The 23,512-nt window shown below is 39.5% G+C and overlaps 1 protein-coding gene across 2 annotated transcripts in view; it reads right to left on the bottom strand.

Annotated features, from left to right (window-relative positions):
- Window positions 1-22,758, bottom strand: part of TRIO (trio Rho guanine nucleotide exchange factor) — a 266,591-nt gene extending 243,833 nt beyond the window's left edge. For both annotated transcript variants that reach the window (XM_081322967.1, XM_081322968.1), the window contains exon 1: window positions 22,286-22,758. In XM_081322967.1, coding sequence (XP_081179093.1) covers window positions 22,286-22,391 — 106 coding nt within the window. In that variant the 5' untranslated portion in view covers window positions 22,392-22,758. The remainder of the gene's footprint in view (window positions 1-22,285) is intronic.
- Window positions 22,759-23,512: the final 754 nt, after the last annotated feature.

Below are 23,512 nucleotides of genomic sequence, written 5' to 3'. Positions count from 1 at the left end.
AATGCCGCTTAGGGGGTGTGTGAAAGCCCTAATAAGCAGGCATATACATAGAATGAAGGCTACTGCTAAGCTTGTAAGCCGCCCTGAGTCTTCGGAGAAGGGCGGGATATAAATGGAATTAAAATAAAAAAAAATAAAAAATACACAGAAGAAGAAAAAAAACTATGACACAAATCCTGGACAATATCTTGTCAATAAAAAACTGCCAGTTCCAGTTGAAACTAATTGTGGACATACCTGCTCAGCCACCCAATAAACTTTAATTTGTGTTTGCATATTTGATATTTGTACATATAATCTAACCAATAAAAAAGGCAATGCTAGGGCAAAACAATTTCAATTGAATCCATTAAATAATTCATTAATTAAAACTGTGAAACAAGGTATTTCCTTTACAAAATGAACTGCTCACTAACAGCATATATAACAATCATTGTGGTTAAGTCAGATATCTTTGTGTGTTATCTTATCAATGCTACCATGGCAGCATATGATTATCTAATAAACATATATATTGTACCTAAACCAGTATAAACATCAACTAAAAAAAAGAAAGAATCGTTAGCATGAAAACAATAGTGTAGATTCAACTTAAAATTCTCTAAAGCAGTAAACATGGATTATTAACTGATTTCTGGGTATACAGCTTTGTCAAAGCTATGCTAACATACAATCACTGGTCATATATCACATTATGAATTAGTCTTACAGTATTGTATTTACTCCTACAGCAGTGCATTTCCTCAGAAATAATTCCCAATGGATTTCACTGAATCTGTGCGCACGAAAATGGATGAGTAAATAGAAACAACTGACAAATCACACTGCACATCTCTACAAAATACTCTTTTGCAAACATTTCTACAGAAGCTCAAATAGTAAAGAAAGAGATATCGAAAGAAGATACCGATTTATTAAAATGCTATCTGTTCTCTTTGTTCTGTTTCTTTGTTGTCATTATTTGCCACTGACTGTTGCAAAATCTCAAACTCTCCTCAAATTCCCAAAGGGATTGCCATGTCTAAATGCATGAAACATATTTCTAATAAATAAGAGGACTGTAGCAAGAATGATGTTAAGGGTTGTTAATCTGTAGTTAAAGCTTCTCTCTTTCCACATAATACACATACCCTCTTTTGAACAGCCTACGATCCAAAGTGAAAGTTGGCACTAGGATAGTTCTATTTTTAGCAACTCAGGTTTGTTTGGGCAGGTCTGGATATCTAATGCTTCTAATGCCTGAAGGTAATTGAAAGATTATAGCACAGTTGGCAACTATGATGAAACAAGTTAGCATCATCAAATAAAGTAGAACAGTTAGATTTTTAAGGGTAATCTAAGGCAAGCAAGAAGGGACGCGGTGGCTCAGTGGGTTAGGACGCTGAACTTGTCGATCGGAAGGCCAGCAGTTTGGCGGGTCGAATCCCGAGTGCCGCGTAACAGAGTGAGCGCCTGTTACTCGTCCCAGCTTCTGCCAACCTAGCAGTTCTAAAGCACGTAAAAAAATGCAAGTAGAAAAATAGGGACCACTACGGTGGGAAGGTAACAGCGTTCCGTGTGCCTTTGGCATCTAGTCATGCCGGCCACATGACCACGGAGACGTCCTCGGACAAGTGCTGGCTCTTCGGCTTTGAAACGGAGATGAGCACCGGCCCCTAGAGTCGGAAACGACTAGCACGCATGTGCGGGGGAACCTTTACCTTTACCTTTATTTAAGGCAAGCAACCATTCACATTAATGTTTACGGAACATCACCTTATAAGGCTCAGGCTAAAAATCAGGCTGCTCTGTTTGGTTCAACTACTGTTGTAAGAGTCAGTGAAATGAATTCTGACTACTCTTAAATATGCATTAAAGGGTAACCAGAAATGTCCAGAAATTCCATGAAGACGAGACAGCGTCACTGCAAAGTCTTTCCTCTTCTGTAGCCAAGATGAAATGCACCCAAATGGATGGGGATCAAAACGCCTTGTCCTTGCCCCATAGTACGAAACTGTTTTATTACAAGTTTAGCTAAGAGGGTGCCAGCCATGTTTTCATGCACAGAATTGTGGACTTCTTCAAATGCTGTTTCAAAACCTATGATACAAGCATTTGTGATACGCTTGTTTTAAGTCAAAACATGCAACAGCTTGAAATCTGCATCCTTTCCAAACTTATTTTTGGTGGGTAAGGACACATTTAGTTAAGAAACCTTCACCGGATAAAACCATCCTTGAACAGACACCACAGAACAATTATCTGGGACTGAGTAAGGAAATGATCTGTCTGTTCCTTATTTACGGAAGTCCCATTCTAGGTGAAATTCCAACTCAAAATCCCCCCTCCAGCAGTATGAAGCCTATGGCTTTGTTCTTAAACATTTTCTCACAAAGAAAAGCCTCAGAAACAATAATCACAGTTCTTTGTTCACATTGGTCATGTCTCTTTTCTTCTTCAGTTTTATGCACCCTCTCCCCATGTAGATTAAAAATGTATTGGGGCAGGGGCCCTTTTGTTTCACATTGCTCTGCAGCACCCCATTCACGTATTCCATAATTTAAATAATACAAAAGGTAAAGATAAAGATTTCCCTAATCCAGTCATGTCTGATTTAAGGGGATTGTATTCTTCTCTGTTTCTTAGCCGAGGAAATCAGCATTGTCTGAAGACACTTCCATGGTCATGTGGCCAGCATGACTATATGCCAAGGTGCACAGAATGCTATTACCTTCCCACAGAAGTGGTACCTATTTATCTACTCGCATTTGCATGCTTTCAAACTGCTAGATTGGCAGGAGCTGGGGCAAGTAATGGGAGCTCACCCCATCTCATGGCACTCAGGCCTCGAACTGGGCTGTCAGTTTTACAGCTGAAGATCTCAGCATCTTTAACCCCTGAGCCATTGAGCCCCAATAATAGCAATAGCAATAGCACTTATATACCGCTTCAAATAATACAAGTAGTCCTCATTTACCTACTGTCTCATTTAGCAACTGTTTTTATATTGTGATGAAAAAATATGTTTGCAACCAATCCTTGCATTTCTACAGGTCTGTAAAGCAAAGGAAAGCTGAAGTAAAATGATAAGCACACTCACAGTTTTACTTAGCAATCACTTTGCTTAACCACTGAGTTGCCAGTCCCCATTGGGGTCACTGAATGAGGACTACCTATATCTGTTGCCTGGTTCCTTTATAGATTGAAATGGAAAGAGAACCCCCCACATGCAATTTAAATTAGTAAAAAAATGTCATTTTTTCCCCACACGTTCTCATTTCATTAAAAAAAGCTTAAATTATAATATAAAACTCACAAAAAATAGTTTTTTTTCTCTGAGCATAGGTTTGAATCTCATAATGTTTCTCTACAATACAGCCTAGTTGTCAGGCACACACTTGATCATGCTACCTATTTTCATCCCACACAACTTTTCTTTGGCAACTGTTGGCTTGTTTTTAGGGCTGGGTATCGTCTCTTGGAAAGCTAGTTTGGTGTAGTAATTAAGGCATCATTAGAAACTGGGAGACTGTGAATTATAGACCTGACTTAAGACACAATGCCAGCTGGGTGGGATACCTTGGGATAGTCACATTTTCTCAGCCCTAGGAAGGATGCAATAACAAACCACTTCTGAAAAAATTTGCAAAGAAAACCTCACGGATTTGCCCAGGCATTTGCTGAGAGTTGGACACAAATGAACAGAAGAAAAAAACATAACTTCTATTCTTGTTAATCAGAAAAGCAAATCTAAAATAAACACAATAGACAGAAGTGGCAACGAGACAGCATATTAAACATGAAACAAGCCAGTGATTATGGGCCAATGATTTAATCAGCTTTAAACTATCCTGTGATGCATGTATTGTGCATCACAGCTAGTATAATCAGACATTTTCTTTCTTGTATGAAAGAATGCAGTCTTAGACAGAGATTCTCCATATTTTGATGAGTGGGAGGAATATGATTTATCCTTATCTTTTTTCAGTTAACTGCATATTGGTGTAATTTTGACTGCAGTCAATCTTAACTACAGTTTGTTCAAACAAATGTGCTTTATTAACCAATCTGAAATTGGCTTGTTATAAGCTATCATTAAAATTTACTCAAGTTCTAGAAAAAAAGAACCAAATAGTGGGCATATCAGGAGAGGCAATGGTTCATTTCACAAAGTTGTTGCGGGGAAAATAAGAGGAATGTATGTTCCCCACCTTGAATTATTTATAAAAATGATAAAGGTAGAATAAAAGAAATTAAATTTACACAACCTACATGGTCACCCCTTTTTTAGACAAATCTAAGTTTTGGACCTGAGGTGGCCCTTAAAAGCAAAGTAAAACAAATAACCTGCAGAATGAAAGGAGTATGGTTTCAAAATTTCAACTGTGAGGAACTGAAGTGGGATGAAAAGGTACAAAAAGCAAAAATAGTTATAAAATCTGTTATACTAGCTTTACTAGCAAAAGGGAAGATTTTTTTTGAAAAATGTTGCATGTAAAGAAATAAATAATCTGAAATAAGTACCTACATTGGTTCATAGGAGAAAAGTAATTGGGAAAAACAGATTAGGTGTGCATGTAAGTCCTTATATTCTTCCTGTTTTATTCTCCCAATTTCCCCATCTCCAGCCATGCAATAATTTGGCAGGCAATTTCCAAAAGCCATTAACACACAAAAGCTATATTGTCTACCAAACTGCACTGTAAGCATCTGAGATATTTTTCTCATACAGTTGTCTTTACTGGACATAACTCACTAATGGATGTTACTTTAATAAGGATTAGCTTGGATAAACAGACTGGTAGCTTTAGAATGTTATCTCTTTAAAGCTTTTTTTCTTTTTTTGTAAATAAAGCCACTATCCATCTCTCATAATCTGTTCACTTGATACAGGCATGTTTGAAAAGAGAGGGGATAAGAAAGGTTAATTTTACAAGTCTTTCTGCATTACAGTCTGGTTTTCAATGATTAAATGGTTCACACCCTGTTTTATTTTGGGGTACTGAAGCACATCATAAGAAAAGAAGAATTAAAAGGTGAAGTCAGAAACCCACCTCTTTTTTAAATCTAGTAACTATTTTCATTCAGCAAGGGTGAGTGGTATGTTTTATTAACTCAAGGCCTGAGTGGGCTAGCATGACAACAAAATTTGTCATTCATGAAGTTCAATCAACTGCTGAAGAGCCTAAAAACTTCCAGGGATTTACTGTATCTCAAGTATAAAACCCTCCTGGTCACGTCAACTTCAATTTAACTTAATTATATTTATACTGAAGTTTGCTGGGCGTCAGTGAATGCTAACATTTATGTTCACCACCAACACTATTCCCTCTCCACCTTCTCCTCCTTGCCAAATTGGAAACAGTACCAGACCTTAAGTTCAAATATGGGTAGCCTTTGAGTTGTGATGGTAATTCTCATCAAAATTTCTGTCGCTAAGTGATGTGGTCATAAAGCACCATGTTACATGGTGCTTAGTAACAGCACATTGCTTAGCAACAACAATCCTAATAATCCCCATTGCCATTATTAATTGAACACCACTAATCATTAGGCAAGGACTGCCTCCTCTTCAACTTCCTCATCTGCCTATCTCCCCACCCATCTCTGCCTATTTGGCTGCCTCGTACTCTGCTGCCTCAGATGGCCTTGCTGCTCCATGGTCTTTGGCCCTGGCACTTTTTGGCCGTGCCACCCCCGGTGACCTTTGCCTTCTTCATCTCACCCAGCCTGACCCAATGTGAGGCAGCTACTGGCCAGACCAGGCCTTCTTTCCCAAGACTATTCTCCAAATAGCATGGACCAGTCTCCGGACATTTCAGGAAGCCTCAGAAAGAAGGCCAGCAGTTACATTGCATCAGGCCAGGCTGGGAGCACTTTTGTCAGCAGTAGGAGAAACATGGTGAAAGTCAGTTGGGGATGGCAGGGTAGCAAGGCTGACAGGGCCAGCACATTCAGAAGAGCAGAGCAGCAAGGCCAGGGGGCTGTGGAGTGGAAAGCATGTCAGCAAGGCAAGTGGAGTGCTGGGCTAGCAAAATGCAGGGTGGCAGTGATGACTGGAGCTTTGGGATGTGGAACTGGGGTGGCTAGCCATGGCACAAGGCTCTCCTTGGCGGTGGTGATGATGGGAATGAAGGAGTGGACCAGAGGGGGTGGCATCTGGTTGACATTGCTGCATGCCCTGGGCTTCTACTGCAGACCCTGCGTCACTGCAAAAGAGAGCTGCTGTACAGGACATCGTGACCTAGCTCACCTATCACATCAAGCCATAATGTGGTTTGCTTTTTTTTATGCGGTATGTGAACCATACAATATGCTACACTAGGGAGTTAATTAAATATCCATTGGGACCTACCTAACAAGCACTTCTCTACTGTGGTGCCTACCCTCTGGAACAAAAACCCTCCAAACTTCTGTAAGGGTCCCACCCTGATGATATTCTGAAAGTACTTGAAACTTTCCAGTTCTTTATACTTTATAACCCCCCACCCTTATATTTCATTTTTTGTTTGTTTGTTTGTTTTAAGTGCGAGCCAGTCAGAGGTGCTTGCAGTCGGACCTCCGTCTAAACTGAATAAAATAAATATAAATAAAGTAAGATGAGTTCACCTTAATTAGTTTTTAAGTAAGGGAATGGGCTGTGGTTTACTACAAAACTGGGTGAGGCAAATTTCCTGTGACCATAGTTACGGTTTTGTATTGTTTTTCATGCAACTCACAATTCCTCATCCCTGCCATAACGTATCATTTCGTACAGCCACCGAAATTTTTCTTTAAAAAAAATAAGCCAGTGATTTTTGTACTTTTATGGAAAAATAATAGCTTGTCAAAATGAAGTGACATCTTCTTGAGCTGGATGCACTGAATTAATTTCTTGTCCTGTATAAGGGAAGGCCCGTTTCCTCCAGAAAGTAAGATGAGGAATTGACAAGGAGAAGTTGTTTAGTAAAGATTGTCCAGCAAGCAGAGCTAGCAGTGACTCTTCTATTCACTAAGCTTCATTTGTGTATCTACATAAACAGATGCAGTTTCACTCTTTTGTCTGAGACTCCTAAACATGTGTTCTGCTTTGAAGGCTCAATTCCTTTTCCTCCACAATGCTTCCTGACTCCATTTCCTACTCACACAAAAAACTGCTCTGCAGAGAAAAGGGTGACAAGAAGAGTTCGATTTAGAATCGGTCAGGAGAAACTCCCCTCATCAACTTGTTTGTGAAAATTTTTACGTACATTACATTCTAAATCCACATATAATGGAGCCTAAAACGAGCAACAATCATAATTCCTCTTTTTATATTTAAAACGAAAACTATTCCTTAGAATGAAAATACTCCTCCCTCATTTCCACAGAACACAATTGTTGCTTTTAGGTTTGAATCACTGCATTTACTAGAACTGAAATGTGTCCTAGGAAGCCTCTTTACTGTACAGCACTACAATTCTGTTGTGAGGATTGGGGGCACTTATTTACCTTCATCAAAGACACTGGAAAATTAGTTCAAGTAGCATTTTTTTTATTTTCTAGCAGTTTTCTCCTGTTTTATTCCCCCAGTCCCTCAGTAACATAATAGAAGTAGTGTAGAAATCATCAGCATATGAATCACTCCCTAGTCACGCATATTTTTCCTGAACAAAGTGATTCAGCTTTTCAGAATTTAGTACCAAACTGAATCAGTGTCCTACTTTATAAAGATCACTAAAACTTTTAAGTTTGGTTACAACAAAGAAGAATCTAGAAAGAGTTCAGAGAAGAGCAATAAAGATGATTAGGGGAGTGAAGGCTAAAACAGATGAAGAACGGTTGAAGAAACTGGGTATGTCTAGTCTAGTCTAAATGAAAAGAAGTAGTGACATGATAAAGGACGCGGTGGCTCAGTGGGTTAGGACGCTGAGCTTGTCGATCAGAAGGTCGGCAGTTTGGCGGGTCGAATCCCGAGGGCCGTGTAGTAGAGTGAGCGCCTGTTACTCGTCCCAGCTTCTGCCAACCTAGCAGTTCAAAAGCAGGTAAAAATGCAAGTAGAAAAATAGGGACCACTACGGTGGGAAGGTAACAGCGTTCCGTGTGCCTTTAGCGTCTAGTCATGCCAGCCACATGACCATGGAGACGTCCTTGGACAAGTGCTGGCTCTTCGGCTTTGAAACGGAGATGAGCACCGGCCCCTAGAGTCAGAAACGACTAGCACGCATGTGCAAGGGAACCTTTACCTTTACCTTTTTAGTGACATGATAGTAGTGTTCCAGTATCTCAGGGGCTGCTACAAAGAAGAGGGGTCAACCTATTTTCTAAAGCGCCTGAAGGCAGGACAAGAAGCAACAGATGGAAACTTATCAAGGAGAGAAGCAACCTAGAATTAAGGAGAAACTTCCTGACAATAAGAATAATTAATCAGTGGAATAGCTTTTAAGAAGAGATTGGACAGCCATTTGTCTGACATGGTATAGGACAGGTTCTCCTCCTATGTGAGCAGAGGGTCAGACTAGAAAACCTCCAAGATCACTTCCAACTCTGTTATTCTTAATATTTCATATAAACAAACATAAGAACGCACTTCATTCTACTTCCATTTTTGTTACATTTTGTTTGCTGTAACAATCTTCTCTGTTCTTTTCACAATGCTCTTTCAATTTAAAAATTGGAAGCCAGTGGATTGTACACTTCCAGCATTAGGCCAAATGTCTTCATAACTATGGCTAAGAGTTATTTTGGTACTGTTAAGCAGGATTCTCATATATAAATATAAATATATAAATATAATTGCAGCTGAAATACTATTTTCTATTCTTAGTTCACTTGGAATCTTAAGCAGGCAAAATGGTGATAACAGTGTCATGGAGAGTCAGAGCTTCATAAGAAAATGAAACAATATTACATGGCTAGATGGGACTCCAAGGAGATGATCTGTGATCATACAGGCCACACTTCTTTCTTAACTGAAATTTAAAGAAAATCAGAATTTTATCTGACATGTGTAAGGCACAGGGAGAGCGTTAGAGAGAATGCTGGGGTAAATAATAGTAAGTTGAAATTGCTTTTACTTATTAAGAACTGCACTGTATACTTCATTATTATATCATGGTAATTTTTCCCAGGCACTTCCTTGAAATACAGCATAATAGTCAATTTCTCAAAGCATGATTGGCAGTATAGCTAGACATATATCAGATGACCCATGAACGTCAACACAGATTATAACTCAGTCTAGCCAACGTACCAATACAACATTGAAGAAGCTTAACTATGGTTTAGGGCAGGGGTAGTCAATTTTTTTTTTGCTTGGTAGGGGGAAACATGCTTTTACAACACACATTTTTGTCTCTCCTAGCCACAGGGAGGAAATCTGTAGGAATGTAATGATATCATGGAATAGGCAGGATAAACTTTTCTTTGACCCTTTTTCCCCCCAAATCAGAAATATTACTGCTGCATTTTAGCAGAATGATTTTAAAGTGCTTTGGGGGCTGCAATATTGATAAATCATGATCAAGCCAGTATTCAAAACTATGGTCAGAAGTTTATTAGCAAACCATGATTTGGACATAGGAAGAATTAATATTGTGTTTGAACTGTTTGTTCATTACCGCTTTTGCTTTCTCTCTAATAACCACCCTAATTTGGAACTTCAACTACCATGCTACATTCTAAACTTCAGGGGGTCCCTGCTTACAAATCACTCATTCAGTGACCATTACAACGGCACTGAGCAAACGGTACTTATGATTCGTCCTCTATCTTCTGTCCATCACACTACCCCCACAGTTACGTTATTGTGACCCAGATGTTCAGCCACCAGTTCATGATTATATTGTCACCGCATCCTGCAGTCATGTGATCGCCATATGTAACCTTCACTGTTGGCTTCCAACAAGCAAAGTCAATGGGGAAGCCAGCAAAAGGTTACAAATGGTGACCATGTGATACTGTATTTAACAACAGCACATGATTCTGTTAACAATGGCAACTAGAACTACTGGAAATCCCATTGCTAAGCAATATGGACACATGACATTGTGCTTTGCAACTGTGCTGCTTAGCAATGGAAATTAAGGTCCCAATTACTGTCATTATCCAAGGGTTACCTATACGGACAAGGCAAATCAGGCATTAGCGTTGGTCAGAATGAATCTATTGGACCTTAAGCACTGGGATGTTAAACTAGGTAACTACAGGACTATCTGTCCAACTGCACTGAAGGAGACATTATGCTAAACTTGTCATGTGTTGCCAAACTAGTTATCTTTCCAACTTTTAGGACCTTACCGGCCCTAGTCATGAACTGAAAAACTGAAAATTCACAATGAGTGATAAGCTGTTCCATGGGCTATATTAGCTTTGCACATTTAAAAAAAACATGGGTGCATTTTTGTTTTGTTTGGACTGGCTGAGTAAGCTTGTTCAAGCAAGGATTAATTTCAGAATAAGAAAACTAAGTTCTAGCTCAGACTCAATATATATTGCAACATTAGTATAAGACACTGCTACTTGAAATTCTTTTAATGTTAATGTTATTGGAAAAGTTCCATATAGATATGTTTCCCAGAAACATAAAGCAAAGTGCTAATAATTCCCTAGTGTAGGTTTTAAGGACGCACAGCTCAGTTTCAGAAGCATTAACCATATGGGCAATAGTTATTTCTCTCTGCATGTGTGGACATGCATTCTAGACTGGGCATTCTTCCTATGTGACAAGGGAGAAATCATCTCAAGCTTTCAAAATAGTAGAAAGTTACACATATATTAGAAAATGACCAGTTTACAATTCCTTTGTTATGTCTTAACTCAAGACATAACTAGAACTTAAGAACTGCCCAATGGATCAAGCAATAAATTCTGTAGGCTAAGCAGATTCCCTCTTTGAACAAGTTTAAACAAAAGAAAACAAATATTTGTTAAAAAAAAGTAATATTTTACTCTATCAGATGCTAAGCATTATCTCCAAATATTGAGGGGTTTGATTTTAGCTTTCTAGAACTATTGTTAGAACTAGCACTACAACTAAAGAAAATATACAATTCTGATCCCATTTCTAAGATTTTGGTATGAATTTTTCCTATTCCTCCTATCTCTGGAGATGACCATTATTGAACTTTAGCCATCTACCTTGTGAGATACACATCTGACCAGCAAAAATCAGTAATAAAAAAACATCATCATGAAAACAATACAGGTGGTCCAACTTACAACAGTTCATAAAGTTACTGTTCGAAGTTAAAATGGCACTGAAAAATGTGACTTACTACTGTTTTTCACACTTACTTCGGTCGCAGCATCCACATGGTCACATGATCAAAATTCAGATGCCTGCCAACTGATTCATATTTATGATGGTTGCAGTGTCCCGAGATCATGTGGTCACCTTTTGAGACCTTCTGACAACCAAAGTCAATGGGGAAGCCAGATTCAATTAACAACCATGTTACTAACTTTAACAACTGCAGTGATTCATTTAACAACTGAGCAAGAAAGGTCAAAATAGGGCAAAATTCACTTAAAAACTGTCTCACTTAGGAACATAAATTTTGGGCTCAATGGTAGTTGTAAGTCAAGGACTACCTGTAGAACAACAAAATGCAGGCACCCAATCCAACAACTGCATTACATCCAAGCAGCTATACCAGGAGTCTTCAAACTTGTCCCTTTTATGACTTGTGGACTTCAACTCTCAGAATTGCTCAGCCAGCATGCCTGTCTGAGGAATTCTGAGAGTTGAAGTCCACAAGTCATAAAAGGGACAAGTTTGAAGACCCCTGAGCTACACAATCCCCTTGGCTCTTATACTATCCAAGCACCTGCAAGAAAAGCTAGCTTCTAATGGCTTTCTGGAAGATTAAGAGTGTAGGAGCCTGCCAGAGCTTTAGAGGAAGGGAGTTCCATAATGGAGGAGCCACTGAAGAAAAGCACATGTCTAATTCCCACTAGACTGATTATGTATGTATGTATGTATTATCCCACCTTTATTTTTAAAAATAACTCAAGGTGGTGAACATATTCAACACACCTTCCTCCTCCTATTTTCCCCACAACAACAACCCTGTGAGGTGGGTTGGGCTGAGAGTGACTAGCCCAAAGTCACCCAGCTGGCTTTCATGGCTAAGACAGGACTTGAACTCATGGTCTCCCACTTTCTAGCCTAGTGGTGTCTATCTTTATGGGGACATGTGGAGAAAGAAATCAGGAACTGGCCCATTCTATCCAATCTAGCAAGACAGACCTAACCTAAGAAAGTGGTGGCCACTCACACAACCTGGTTCTCTACTATGTAGGTGATAACCAGCATCTTGAAATGTAGCTGGAAAGAAACTGCAAGCCAGTGCAGCTTGGGGAAATCAAGAGATGACCATTACCACATGAGCTGCTGTATTGTGCACTAGTTGTAATTCCAAGTGGTAATTTTCAAGGACATTCCCATGTATAAGGCATTGCAACAGTCCAATTAGAAAGTGTCCAAAGTGTGAGTGACTGTAAGCAGAGCTTCCCTATCCAGGAATGGGTGTAACTGGCACATCAGATGAATCTGTACGAATTTGAATCAACACCTTTCTGAGGAGAGATATATTAGTTTGCAGATAACAAAAAGAGATATTCCTAACCTCCTGTCTTTCCAAGTAGATTTTTTTTCTTTTGTGAAAAAAACACACAGAATGAGAACTCTGTGACAAAAGATAAAGAAGGTTTATGCTGATGGAGGGAAGAAAGAGAGAGAGCTAAGATTCTCATCCAAACCCTGGTTAAAGTTGAAATTTTCAGGAAGAGGTATTTTCCAAATAACAAAATCACACAGATTGTATCAGTTCCAAAACTAATCTATTCTCAAGAGGAATGGGGATGGTTTTTAACAGCTCCATATTTTTATGCCCTTTGGCACTATATGACAACTTAAATTTAAAAATAATTTTTAACATTCTCCTTTTTCCTTTTTTTTTAAAATAGAAGTATGGTTCCATCGATACTTTGTGAGACTGATCTCCCTCACTCTCTGTCTTCCAGGAAGGCAGGAGGTAGAACTAAGTCATGTAGACTCAGAGGGCTTCTGGAAGAGCTGGTTTGACATCTCCATCAGCCTGGTGTCAACCCTATTGTTGCTCCATGAAAAGCCAGAAGGCCATTGTTTCTTTGCTGATTTGCTAGATATACATCCCTTCAGGCACTCAAGGCACTATAAACACTACTCCCACCTCCCATTTTTCCTTACAGTAACAATCTGTCAGGTACATTGAGAATTGGCTGACATAGAGTTAAGGCCAAGTCTCCCTCATCTAACTTCTTTACTCATATCCTCATATTTCATTGCCCCAAAGCTATATTCTGCTCAGCTCCACTTCCATAGAATTTAGTTCTTATTATGACTCCTCTGTTACAAAATGATCCAAATTAAGCTGAAAAACTAAAGACTCAGCTTCTGTCAGGCAACTACAGTTGAAAACAATTTAGATGATCTAAAAGCAATCACTGATACCTTATTGATAAACAGTCATATGAACCAAACATCTATTTTTTTATTTAACTCAGTTACTTTGATATCTACATTCTTTCTAGATACTTTGGCTCATAGATTGTTGTTGTTGTTAGCTGCGAAGTTGTGTCCGACCCATCGCAACCCCATGGACAACGTTCCTCCAGGCCTTCCTGTCCTCTACCATCTTCTGGAGTCCATTTAAGCTCACGCCTACAGCTTCAGTGATTCCATCCAGCCACCTCATTCTCTGTCGTCCCCTTCTTCTATTGCCCTCAATCTTTCCCAGCATTAGGCTCTTCTCCAGTGAGTCCTTCCTTCTCATTAGGTGGCCAAAGTATTTAAGTTTCAACTTCAGGATCTGGCCTTCTAAAGAACAGTCAGGGTTGATTTCCTCTAGGACTGACCGGTTTGATCGCCTTGCAGTCCAAGGGACTTGCAGGAGTCTTCTCCAGCACCAGAGTTCAAAAGCCTCAATTCTTTGGCGCTCAGCCTTTCTTATGGTCCAACTTTCACTGCCATACATTGCAACTGGGAAGACCACAGCCTTGACTATACGCACTTTTGTTGACAGGGTGATGTCTCTGCTTTTTAGTGTGCTGTCTAGATTTGCCATGGCTTTCCTCCCCAGGAGCAAGCGTCTTTTAATTTCTTGGCTACAGTCCCCATCTGCAGTGATCTTGGAGCCCAGGAAAATAAAATCTGTCACTACCTCCATTTCTTCTCCATCTATTTGCCAGGAATTCAGAGGGCCGGATGCCATGATCTTGGTTTTCTTAATGTTAAGTTTCAACCCAACTTTTGCACTCTCCTTTTTCACCCGCAACAAGAGGCTCTTTAGTTCTTCTTCACTTTCTGCCATTAGAGTGGTATCATCTGCATATCTTAGGTTGTTGATATTTCTCCCGGAAATCTTAATTCCAACTTTTGATTCATCTAGCCCTGCCTTTCTCATAGATATTGCCACACTAACAAAGCCATTTTTGGCTATTATATCCTATTTGTTCTATTTCAAAACCAGCCATTTAAGTTAATCTATAAAATATATTATAAATACAATTTAAGCATGCTTATGATAGACAAGACAAGCTAACCAAGCCAGTCAGGTAACATCCTTTGATATAAATTGCAGTAAAGAAGTCCTACCTCAAGGAAAGGACAGCCTTTCCTCTGAGTTCAAACAGATAAAGTTGATCTTAATTCATACTTCTCATGCCATAGAAGAGCGATTCTCATCTATCCACACCTTATCCTATCATTTGCTCTATCCAGGAACCTAATTTGCCTAATATTTGGTTGAATGTGGGTTTCACTTGAAGCCTCTCAATGTATCCCATTTGAAATTTCACCAAAACAAACAAAAAGCTGCTGCCCATAAACCACTAGAGGAGTGGCCCTCAACCTTTGGGGCGCCAGGGATCAGTTCCGTGGAGGAAGGTTTTTTTCCACAGACCGGGTGCGGCGTGGTTCTGTGTGCTGCCTGGATCGTGCACATGTGCAGATGGGGCTCTGCTTGCTTGCGTGGCCCACTTCCTGGTGGTCCGTAGACCAGTGTTGGTCTGCAGCCTGGCTGTTGGGAACCCCTGCACTAGACTACCTTTAAATTAATTGTATAATTTGTTCTAAAATGCCAGAGCCTAGATCAGGGGTAGGCAACCTTGGCCTAGATACTGGGAGAGCCTGCAAATGAAAGCATGGCCTTTATCAGATAGTTTATCTTAACTGATTCTGAAGCTCAGACACAATTAATAATTCTTAAACTTGAATGCCACTGAATGATTCTGCAAACTGAGGGTTGGCAGAATCAACAATACAATGTATATGTCTGGATAAGTACACTTGTGCTTGTGTAATACTTCAGCTATAAGTTAGAAAGTACATGGGAAGAAATAACCCCAGTGTTTTGTAATAAAGCTTATTAACATTGTCTTCTGAACAATGGGCCGTGATGCAAATCATGACTGTGATTTCCCTATAAATGTTATCAAATTTAATCCAACATATTAGTTACAATGCAGTCTTAGAGATTATCAAATTCCTCAACTACAGACTTACTGCTTGTTTTTAAGTTAGCCTTTCTCTCTCAGCTCAATGTATTTCAGGATGTTTTGAGGATCAAAATAGAGTGATGTTCATAGACACCACTTTAAGCTTGTAGGCAAAAAAGGCAGATTTAAAATGCAACAAATAAATCAGTGAAAGATTTATATCAACTGAAATAAAACAGAGTATAACATATATGAGCTTTTGAGTTGAGATGCCTGGACTAATCCCCACAGTTTTCTTGGCAAGATTTCAGAAATATTTTGCCGCTGCCTTCTTCCTAGTTCTGAGGGAAAGTCACTGGTCCCAGGTCACCCAGGTAGCTTCCCATCTTAGGCAGGACTAAAATTCATAGTGCACTGGTTTCTAGCCCAGTGTCTTAACCACTACATCAAAGTGTCTCTCATTATTATCAAGGTTATTTTAAAAAATCAATTAAGGGGGATGTTCCAATTTTTCTTAAATGGTTAACACTAAACATATTGGAGTTAAATGAAAAATGGCAGAATACAGCCAGTCAAAGTATCAAGGCAAGTCTCAAAAGCTCCAAGATAAGCTAAAGAAACCTTGCTGCAATTATGAAGGTGAGTTAAAGAGAATTAAAGTCTGCTTGTGACTATATGTACATAACAATTTAATTTTCTTGACAAGAATATGGAAGGGGATACTAGCCACTGCTTTCCTTCACCTGTGGTGGTCTCCCACCCCAAGCATTAACCAAGCTTTAAACCATGACTCAAGCTACATGCCAAATAAGAAAACACTCTGCCACATTTCCAGTGATAAACAAAATAAACATTAGTAACCAAAAGGTTCTGAAGAATATTGCAAAAGGAAAAGCATCATAAAAGCATCATTTTGTATTAAAAAGGATAAGAAAGATATTAAACTAAACATGAGTTTTAGCAATAACTAGATAACCCATGATACCTTGGATCATCATTTCAGTGATATTTCCTACTAGATTTCTCAATCCCTTCAATAATGGCAGAGTTTCTAACGTACTTGAAAAGTTGTTAAAAATTCAGAGATATTCAGAGATGGTACCTGTCTTGAAATTAGCCCATGTTGAATTGTACAGCACAATCAAACATCAAGAGTTGACCACAGAAATGTTTTATGACATATTGTCATATATCATAAAATGTTTTATAAAATTTATCAAATTTCAATTTTATGAGAGTCATGGGTCTTGGATTGTGGATGTATTTTGTAAGTTAGCCCATTTGAGGTACCTTGGTGCAATACGAGGTATTGCACCTACAAGGCACCATTTTGCCCGGTTAAAAATTACAGGCACCAGAGTTTTAATAGTATACAGATATACTTTTGAAAAATGGTAAGATGTCAAGCAACCTGATCTCATAGAGAAAGCATAAGTTGTGATATATGTAATGAAAAATTATCTTTCTCTAGGATATTAAAATATTGGTTCCGTTTAGGGAAATTATTTTTAAATTATAATCTATGGAAGCTCATAATTCTTCAGAGACATACACAACATATTTATATTGGCTTATAAGCAGCATTATTTATTAAATTTATTGTCCACTACAGAAAATTTTATTATTTTTCCCTTTCTCCCTCTCGATATAAAGGAAACAGACACCACAGGAAACAATGACAGCACTAATAAAGGGGTAAACTCAAGAATACAAATCTCAGCAATGAAAGATGTTCTTTAGCAGCAATTGATATGATTTAAATATGTATGTACTGCAGTTTATTACCAGAAAGTGGTTAAAATTAAAAGTTTGGATTTCATTATTTGGGATACTGTAAAAAATTTTTTTTTTAACCTAGTGATTTCCTGCAAGTGCAGGGTCCACTTTTTTGGGATCAAACAAGTGTTTAACCATTGGTTGTGGCAGGAATTAATTGACTGGCTTGTTGTCTAAGCCTGACATTGTGGACTAAGAGTGAACGGTCCAAGGTTGCCCAGCAAGGCAGGACTAGAACAAATAGCATTCTAATTTTTAGTTTGGGGCCATAACCACCAAACCAAACTGGATCTTATGGGATTTGTAAAAATATTGAACAAAAAGAAACTAATTCCATTTTAAGTGGTTCAAAAGATAGACAAAAATATCTTTGAACATTACACAACTTCTGAAACTTTTCTTGATCTAGTTTGTTCAAAGTCACTCCTTCATCTATTTTTAGAAGATATTTTAAAAATGTAGACCACGAAGTGCTAAGCAGCACATCAGATCTAGTGGGTCAGATTATATAATTGCCAGGAACAGGAAAGAATGAGGGGTGAAGAACATGGCAAGAATTTTTTTGTAAGACCTCGTATGTAGTACAACCAGAGATGTGTTAACACAATGAATAATGCCTTTGTGGTGCTTTTTAATATGGAAGCTATACAGTGCCACCAATATTAATTTAAAACAATATTGGCAGGAATTCTATATCTACTAAAGTATTATGGCCACAGGCTTGATACACTATGCTTTCAAAAGGTGCATATTGGATCTGGTGACAAATGTTGTTTTATCTGTTACCTTAAATATATAGGAACATTCCCACCAGTTCACAGCATGCTGAGATATCTATCTACTATTTCTTAGGAAATAAAATGTGCTGCAGGATTTTTTTTAAAAGAAATGTCCTTAAAAGCACTGTGGTCTGCTAGTCTAGCTAAATGAGATGGGATGAAATCATGTGTCCAAACAATATAAAATAATTGTGAGTAGCCCTGGACTCAGACAAAAAAAAATATACACAGTCATCTAGGGGGGCAGAGAGAAGTGAATTCTCATCAACCTTACATAGAAAGGAAAGCTTTATGGAAAAAGGTGGAAGTGGCTTGCATTTTTTTTTCTTCTACTCAGCTAAAATTGCTACACCACAATTCGGTTTGAAGGTTCCAGAGTTGCATCTTTTTTCTTAAGAAAAGATCAAGAAATCTAACCAATGATTTATCGTTTAGCTTAGTTTTTAGTACTGAAGTTTCTACTCGTACTTTCTCACAGCACAACCTTCAGACTACATGGGGATAGAAGGCAGGCATTTTACAAACAGCAAGAAGTGCTATTTCTATACTACACTACTTTGTCAGCCCAGACTGATGTTCAGTTTGGCTGGACCTATCCAACTGTAAGCATAATCTCACTTGGTTTCTTAGATCTTTTCAGAATGGTGCAACACATTGTCACTACAAAGCAGCACCTACTTGTCTTCCTAAATATTTTCTTCCTTTCCTTCTAATAGGTGATCAGGCGACTCAACACCTCAGATCTCTTAACAAGCAGAATTTGAGACTGATTCAGACTAAGTAGCCCAGTGGAAACAACTGGCAGCCCATTCAATACATTCCATGCCATAAAAAGTCCATCCTTCCCAATGACTAATAACACTCTTTTAACAGCTGCAGCATCAATTTAAATTCAAAGCCCACTCCCTCCTTTGCAATCCTAAAAGACCAGTCACTGTTGCTCCCTAACTACATACTCCTACTTACATGCCTGGAAAGCCGGTCTTTGGCTTAATCTCTCCCCTCTCCCCCCCCCCATCTTTTCTAAATCTCCCTTTTCTGTCAGTTTCCAGTTATTGTATTTCTTCTCTCTCCCTTATTATATATTCATACTGAATATCAACTGCCTGCCCTCCTTATGCCTCCATTCCAGGTTTTCTCTTTTCAAATTCTTATTTTAGGATGCTTTCCGTAGCATAAAAACCAATGATCAACAAATACAAAAAGCTACTTTCAAGCCTCTGGATACTGCAATATATTAAAAATATTAATTAGATATTAGCCTATGACAAGTAAAAAAAAATCCCATCACCTCCTAGAATATGCCATGTCATGACTCACTCTACAGCTTGCTTTAAATCCCTTTTTACAGGAAGTGCATATTTGCCCATCACTATGATTTTTATAGTTTTTCACATTTTCCATCAGTGCTAACACAAACGTTTGTGCTTTTATTGAAAGATTCCCAGTAGTCCAATGGGTAGCAATATGTCGAATCAAACAATTTCTGAAACAGAACAATCCAGAGGGAATACGTTTTACAATGGAATTCAAAGAGGAAGACATCTTTATTTTGACCAGGAAGAGAAACCACCCATTTCCTAAACTTCCGATGATTAAAACTGGAGTTACAATTTAGACTTTTGAGATAAAATCCACTCAATATCGAAGCTACCCCCAGTACAAAAGGTAGCCCAAATACAAGAATAAGATAACCTTTTAACTATTCACATATAACCTCAAAACATCTTTGAAATGCAAGAGAGACCAAATTACACAATTCCACTTCAAATGTGACCTTGTGAGAATATGAAGCTGTGTGATATTCAAATGATCCAGAATGCAAATCGTATTGTAAACTGTGCTGTGTGATGAGTGATTTCGCAAAGCTGGAAAGAGTAAGAAGCCTCTGGCCTGAGCACTGCCCAGTGACAGTAATAATAAACAGGACTGTGGCTTTCTGAAGAACAGGATTCATATATCTACCCTGGGAATCTACATTATTCATTAATGTATCTACATTAAAACAATCTACATAATCTACATTATTCATCCAATAAAGTACTATAGGTACAATAAAGTAGCCTGAGCTCAGCCATTTCTGATCAGGTGTGAATACAAACCTCTAGCATACCAGTAATATCTTGATAGTCTTCGTTTGCCCATGGACACCCCCATTTTTGTGTGTGTCCAAGACAAGCAAGCCAATACAATGATGGGTAAACAAGTTATATCTGATGTTCCTCCTACATGCCTATCACAAAGGGAGGCTAACCTGAAACCTTCACTCAACCTTCCTGCACTTCATTTTTGAAGAAATGACACTCCCTAGGTCTCAGCGGGCTTAGTCTTTTAAATGGCATTCCAATTCATACATTTGCAAGCTTGCTGCTTGGTCCCCCTTTCCATTAAAAAAAATAATAAGCAACCTATAGGTAGTGTTAATCAAGAAGACAAAGAGACCACAAAAAGGGGGAAATGCACTTTTTCTCTATTACAGGTTAATAAAAAAAATTAGCAGAAAGATCTTCCAGCCAGAGTTGGGAAGGAAATACTTTTCTGACATGCCTACTTTGGCAGTGCAGATTGTAATGATGAGAGCCACATCTCTCACCCCACTATAGAGAGGCCTTACCTCCACAATATAAAGCCAGACCCACTGCTTTGCTTGAATTTCTCTAACATCAGTGATCCCTTCTTTGGTTCCAAATACTGTCAGTTTCACTCAAGGCAACAAAAGAGAAATCTGCACTTCCTACTTGTATCCCAGGAACAGCACACACATACATGCTTTCAAAGATAACACAGCATTTCTATGTCAATCATGCATAGCACATAGCAATCTCTACGAATGCTTGCTTTCTCCTTCTCTTTTAGACTATTTCCCTTAGGCTCGAAACACCAAGGCACCACAAAAAAAGTGGAATCTGACAGTTTTAACAATAGAGATTCCCTTTTTGCTTGTACCCTTCCTGGGTAAAGTCTGAGGAAATTATTGTTTGCTTGTATTACTTTTGTTTCCATTTCCAGCTAGTAAGCCATTAACAAGCTTTAGAAAAAGAAAAAAAAAGTTTACCACCACTGTAACTGGATACAGGAAGGTTACCACAACAGCTGGAGTGACCATGTAAGGAAAGGCTTGTAGCATTTGTCCCGTGTGGAAGTATTTTTCTTATAGCTTAAGTCTCAAAGATACATTCATTGCTTTGCAATCAGGCCCTCTAAAAAAATCTTACCTTACAATAAATAGGAAGTGTTTTGTTGTCCACATTCTACCAGATTCCTAATAAGTACTCTCCAAAAGTGAAACCAATCAGAGCTTCTTCTTTTCATGTAATCAATATGGCACTCAATAATATGAGAATTGACAGCAAAATGCAACTAAACTGGCTGGAAAGAATATCTGTACTATGTTACCATTTTAATAAAAAATAACTACCAAAGACCCTGAAAAAGCTGCAAAACAAAATAATACTTTCTTTTTCTGGAAAATAAAAACAAAAAGAGTTGTATTCCCACCAACTACAACAATCAGGAACTGTGGCTTCTGAACAAGGCCATGGTTATGACATTAAGGGCACAGCAGGGATAAAGAGACTTCTGGCTTATCAGATTCCACTGTGTTTATTAGATCTTCATGATTCATCCATCAGAGTCAAGTGTCAGAGGGGGATTTTAACGTTTGAAAAGTGCTCCTCTAAGTCCACCTTGATATTATGAATTTGCATTCAATAGGACTGAACCCACTCTCTGTTCAAACACGGCCACTCCTGATTCCCCACAGCTTTTTCAAATATACATTTCTGGGTTTTTTGTTTTTGTTTTTAATCACATTTTTTGTTTAAACAGCGAGAGGAAGGAACACTTAGCAATCAACTGTAGATCATCCTTAAAAATATACAAGTAAGCCTGACGCACCTTCTATCTTTATAACCTACAGACCAAGCCTTTGTAAAAAAAAATTCTCTTCACTTTCACAGCTCCTTTAACAAGACGACTTTATAAAAAGGGGGGATTTGTTTTGCAACAAGATACCAGCACTAAAGATGACCTTTACTGAGGGCCAAGACAGCATCTCTTCGTTTCCATAAATATTAGAAAGGGAAGCACCTCCTTAGGCAGGATTTTAACTTCCAGACATGAATCACTCCCTTTGCTTGTGAACATGGATGTAGACAGCATCAATTTCGGACCCGGTGGGAGAAGGGACGGGAAGAGAAGAACATTAGGAGAATCTCCCCTTTCTTTCCCGAACTCTTTTGAACGTCATCATCATCACCCCCACCCTACCCCACCCTGGAAGAGCATATTTTGCTTTGGGTTTGCAAACTTACCCGAACGGAAGAAAGCCGCGATGTCCGCGGAATCCTTGGCCGCGTCTTCCGCCCCTTCCCCAGCCGCGTTGCCGCTGTTGGAGGAGGCGGTTGTGGAACCGCTCATGGCTTCTGACTGAGGTCGGTGGCTCCTCCGGATCTGATCCCTCTACTACCGCCACGATGATCAGCCTCCTTTCCAAGATCCTGACAGTAGGATGACGGGAAAAAACGAAATCTTATTTTTCCCCCCACCGGATCTCTCTGAAATCCATCCAGAGAGACGGTGGTGGTGGTGATGGTGCAAAAGTGGCGGGGGTGGGGGAAGAAAGAGGTGGCTGAATGGATGGCTGGCTCGATTGCACAGGCAGCAGAGCAAATGGTTACAATAATAGGAAGAGGACCCGACGGAAGGTCTGCGCTGGGCGATTACCGTTCTAGGAGAGCCCCCGGCAGCCCCTCCAGAGAGGCAGGGTGTGCGACGCATGCATAAGCAATGGATGCATGCGGGAGCAAAGGGAAAAAAAGAGAGAGAGACAATCGCAGGAGGGGGAAGGGAGGGCGCATGGATGTTGATGGGAGGAAGGGGCTGCAATCAATGCAGCAGCAGAAAGCCGGTGGGAGGGAAAGAGGTGGCAGGTGGCGGCGGCGGGCGTGCAAGTTGGCGGAAGGCTATTGCAGTCTTTGGGGAGCCAGGCAGGAGCAGCTGCGTTAGCAACAGTGCGCTGGACGAGAACTGAAGCCGCCCCGCTCCTCCATCTTGATTGCAATTGCAAAGGTGGGTGGGAACAGAGAAGGAAGGAAGAGAATCCTATCCCCGCCCAGGGAAGTCAAGGGACGAGGGGGTGGAAAAAAAAAAGGGAGAGCGAGCAGCATCGGGATGAAGGGAAGGGCAGCCAGTCGGAAAAGTCCGGACGACTCCGTCAGCGTTCGGCAGGTTGCACAGGAAGAAGCAACCGAGAGCGGTGATTGGAGAGCGCCGCTAAAGAAAGGAACGGTTTTCTATTGGCTGCGAGCGCATTATTAAGCGGCCGCCGAAGTCCAAGCTGGGAATCCCCTTTAATACATAGATGCCTTAGTAAGTTTTTTGCGCCTTGTTGAGGCGTGAGGATGAAAGAGCGCCCTCTTCCTGGGGGAGGCCGTCATAAGGCGTGGTGTCTGCGACTGAGATTTGTAAAGTACTGCCTCTGCTCTCTTCTTCAAGAAATGCCCCGATCTTGGTCTCCCTTACCCGATCGATCAATACGA

The sequence above is a fragment of the Vipera berus genome, assembly GCF_964194415.1.
Source record: "Vipera berus genome assembly, chromosome: 3".
In the NCBI taxonomy this organism is placed as follows: domain Eukaryota; kingdom Metazoa; phylum Chordata; class Lepidosauria; order Squamata; family Viperidae; genus Vipera; species Vipera berus.
This window is presented reverse-complemented; position numbering and strand designations above follow the sequence as displayed.